This window comes from Nematolebias whitei, chromosome 15 (assembly GCF_014905685.2).
Source record: "Nematolebias whitei isolate Nwh7 chromosome 15, NemWhi1, whole genome shotgun sequence".
NCBI lineage: Eukaryota > Metazoa > Chordata > Actinopteri > Cyprinodontiformes > Rivulidae > Nematolebias > Nematolebias whitei.
Window position 1 is genome coordinate 37,677,353 of NC_056512.1, and position 3,366 is coordinate 37,680,718.

A 3,366-nucleotide genomic window follows, 5' to 3' on the forward strand; every position below is an offset into this window, starting at 1 on the left:
AAACACAAACCAACAGACACAAACAAACAAACAAATGGACACAAACAGACACAAACAAACAAATGGACACAAACATACACATGCCAACAGCGAGGCTCACTGCAGTCATCACTGTCGTCACTGTTGATGTCCACCGACGTGTCCACGCTGCTGTTCTGGGACAAAGATCCACCCCCACCCCACCTGCTGTGGGCGCGCAGAGGTGACAAGAGGTGAACTCCGCCCATCGCAGCTGCTGGGGGACTGAGGGAAGGCGGCGAGCAGGCGAGGTTAGGAGACAGGGCGGGGTTAGGTGAGACAGGCGTGGGGGAGGTGGGGGACAAGCGGGGGAAGTAGGCAGAGATCTGTCGGATGGGTCTGATGGGACCGGGGCAAACGTTGATGGCCATGTGTTCCTGGATGGAGATGCTGAGCTTCTTTCCTCTCTGCACCGTCATAGAGTCTGAAAACACAAGAAGAAGGTTGATCACATCTGACCTTCATCAGCTCATCAGAGCAGGAAGACAGGTCTGGTTTGGCCCACTTCACTGAGGACCTTCATGTTCATGGCACACAACCCCCGTCTGAAAATGTTAGGAGGTTGTCTAAAATGTAAATAAGACCAAAGAGTTACAAACCTTGTGTAAACAGATTTTAATCACAATGGAACAGATTAAAGATCAAATGTTGAAATTTAGAAAATGATCAGGTATTTTAGAATCTGATGTCATCAACAGGTCTGATCAAAAATGTTCAGCTCCATGTTTCCTCTGAGAAGACACATCTCTTCTTCTAACACCAGTCTGGAAACATCCAGGACCTGAGGAGACCAGATGTTGGAGGTTTTGGAGGACCTGAGGAGACCAGATGTTGGAGTTTTAGGAGGACCTGAAGAGAACATTTGTTGGAGGTTTGAATGACCTGAGGAGAGCAACTGTTGGAGGTTTTGAAGGACCTGAGGAGATCAGATGTTGGAGTTTTAGGAGGACCTGAGGAGACAATTTGTTGGAGGTTTTGAAGGGCCTGAGAAGACCAGTTGTTGGAGGTTTTGAAGGACCTGAGGAGATCAGTTGTTGGAGGTTTTAGAGGACCTGTAGAGACCATTTGTTGAAGGCTTTGAAGGATCTGAGGAAACCATATGTTGGTGTTTAGGAGGGCTTGAGGAGACCAGATGTTGGAGGTTTTCAAGGATCTGAGGGCACAAGTTGTTGGAGGTTTTGAAGGACCTGAGGAGACCAGATGTTGGAGGTTTTGGAGGACCTGAAGAGACCAGATGATGGAGGTTTAGGAGGACCTAAGGAGACCAGATGTTGGAGGTTTTGGAGGACCTGAGGAGACAGATGATGGAGGTTTAGGAGGACCTGAGGAGACCAGATGTTGGTGGTTTTGAAGGATCTGAGGGGACCAGTTGGAGGTTTTGAAGGGCCTGAGGAGACCAGATTTTGGAGGTTTAGGAGGACCTGAGGGAACCAGATGTTTTTCCAGATTTGTCAGCTGCTCATACCAGAGACACTAATGCACCCCCATACCATCAGAGAGGCAGCTATTTGACCATGAGCTGATCCAGGCTGATGGTTCTTCTCCTCTTTAGTATGGAGGACTTGGTTTTGTTTTGATTTGTGGGCCTTGGCTGCTGGTTTGTGAGGCTCGACTGCTGGTTTGTGGTCATTGGCTGCTGGTTTGTGGTTCTCGGCTGCTGGCTTGTGCTCCTCAGCTGCTGGCTTGTGGTCTTCAGCTTCTGGCTTGTGGGCCTTGGCTGCTGGTTTGTGGCCCTCGGTGCTGGTTTGTGGTCCTTGGCTGCTGGTTTGTGGTCCTCGGCTGCTGGTTTGTGGCTCTAGGCTGCTAGTTTGTGGTCCTTGGCTGCTGGTTTGTGGTCCTCGGCTGCTGGTTTGTGGTCCGCGGCTGCTGGTTTGTGGACCTTGGCTGCTGGTTTGTGGTCCTCGGCTGCTGGATTGTGGTCCTCGGTTGCTGATTTGTCAGAGTCAGAGTTTCTTTATTGTCATTCGCACCTCATGTGGTACATGTGGTGGAGCGAAATTATGTACACAGGGTCCCAGTTACATCCAACAATAAAATGTATAAGAAAAACAGTAATAACATCTAAGATATGAACTAAGAAAAACATCAACTAAATATACACTAAGCACTCATAACATAAAAACATTGAACATCAGCACAAACATGAACATGAGTCTGTGAGCAGATGTGCATGCATGAACACATCAACATTGAAACAGATCAGCAGCAACATGAAACAGATCAGCAGCAACATGATATGGTTTTTCACTGTGATTATTCTAGTTAGAGATTCATGAGTCTAACAGCCTCAGGGTAGAAGCTGTTCCTCAGTCTAGTGGTTCTACACTTAATGCTCCTTAACCTCCTTCCTGAGGGGAGTGGGGCAAAAAGTGTGTGTGCTGGGTGAGTGGGGTCCTTCATGATGCAGGTGGCCCTCTTCCTGCATCTGGAGGTGTACATGTCTGTGATGGTGGGGAGGCTGATTCCAACAGATTTCTGTGCAGCCTTCACCACTCTCTGCAAAGCTTTTCTTTCTGCAGCTGTGCAGCCTCCATGCCACACGTTGATGCTGGAGCACAGGATGCTCTCCACTGCACACCTGTAGAAGGAGGTGAGGACTGAGCTTCCCAGACCAGCTCGCCTCAGCCGTCTGAGGAAGTAGAGTCTCTGATGAGCTTTCTTGATCAGGCTGGTGGTGTTGTTGCTCCAGCTGAGGTTGTCATTCATGTGTACACCCAAGTACTTGTAGCTGGGGTGTGGTCCTCGGCTGCTGGTTTGTGGTCCTCGGCTGCTAGTTTGTAATTCTAGGCTGCTGGTTTGTGGCTCTAGGTTGCTAGTTTGTGGTCCTTGGCTGCTGGTTTGTGGTCCTCTGCTGCTGGTTTGTGGACCTTGGCTGCTGGTATGTGGTCCTCGGCTGCTGGTTTGTGGTTCTAGGCTGCTGGTTTGTGGCTCTAGGTTGCTAGTTTGTGGTCCCCGGCTGCTGGTTTGTGAGGCTCGGCTGCTGGCTTGTGGTCTTCAGCTTCTGGCTTCTGGGCCTTGGCTGCTGGTTTGTGGTTCTAGGCTGCTGGTTTGTGGTCCTCAGCTGCTGGTTTGTGGTCCTCTGTGCTGGTTTGTGCTCCTCAGTTGCTGACTTGTGCTCTTTGGATGCTGGTTTGTTGGCATTGGTTGCTGGTTTGTGATCCTCGGTTCCTGGTCCTCGGCTGCTGGCTTGTGGGCCTCTGCTGTTTGTGGTCCTCGGCTGCTGGTTTGTGGTCCTCTGCTGCTGGTTTGTGGTCCTCGACTGCTGGTTTGTGGTTCTAGGCTGCTGGTTTGTGGTCCTCGGCTGCTAGTTTGTGGTCCTCGGCTGCTAGTTTGTGGTCCTCGGCTGCT

General features: G+C 50.3%; 1 protein-coding gene across 1 annotated transcript in view; it reads right to left on the minus strand.

Annotated features, from left to right (window-relative positions):
* Positions 1–3,366, minus strand: part of doc2a (double C2-like domains, alpha) — a 44,441-nt gene that overhangs the window by 35,161 nt on the left and 5,914 nt on the right. The window contains exons 2-3 of the mRNA XM_037688640.1: positions 219–442; positions 101–155 (exon numbers count right to left, since the gene is read on the minus strand). Coding sequence (XP_037544568.1) covers positions 101–155; positions 219–437 — 274 coding nt within the window. The 5' untranslated portion in view covers positions 438–442. The remainder of the gene's footprint in view (positions 1–100; positions 156–218; positions 443–3,366) is intronic.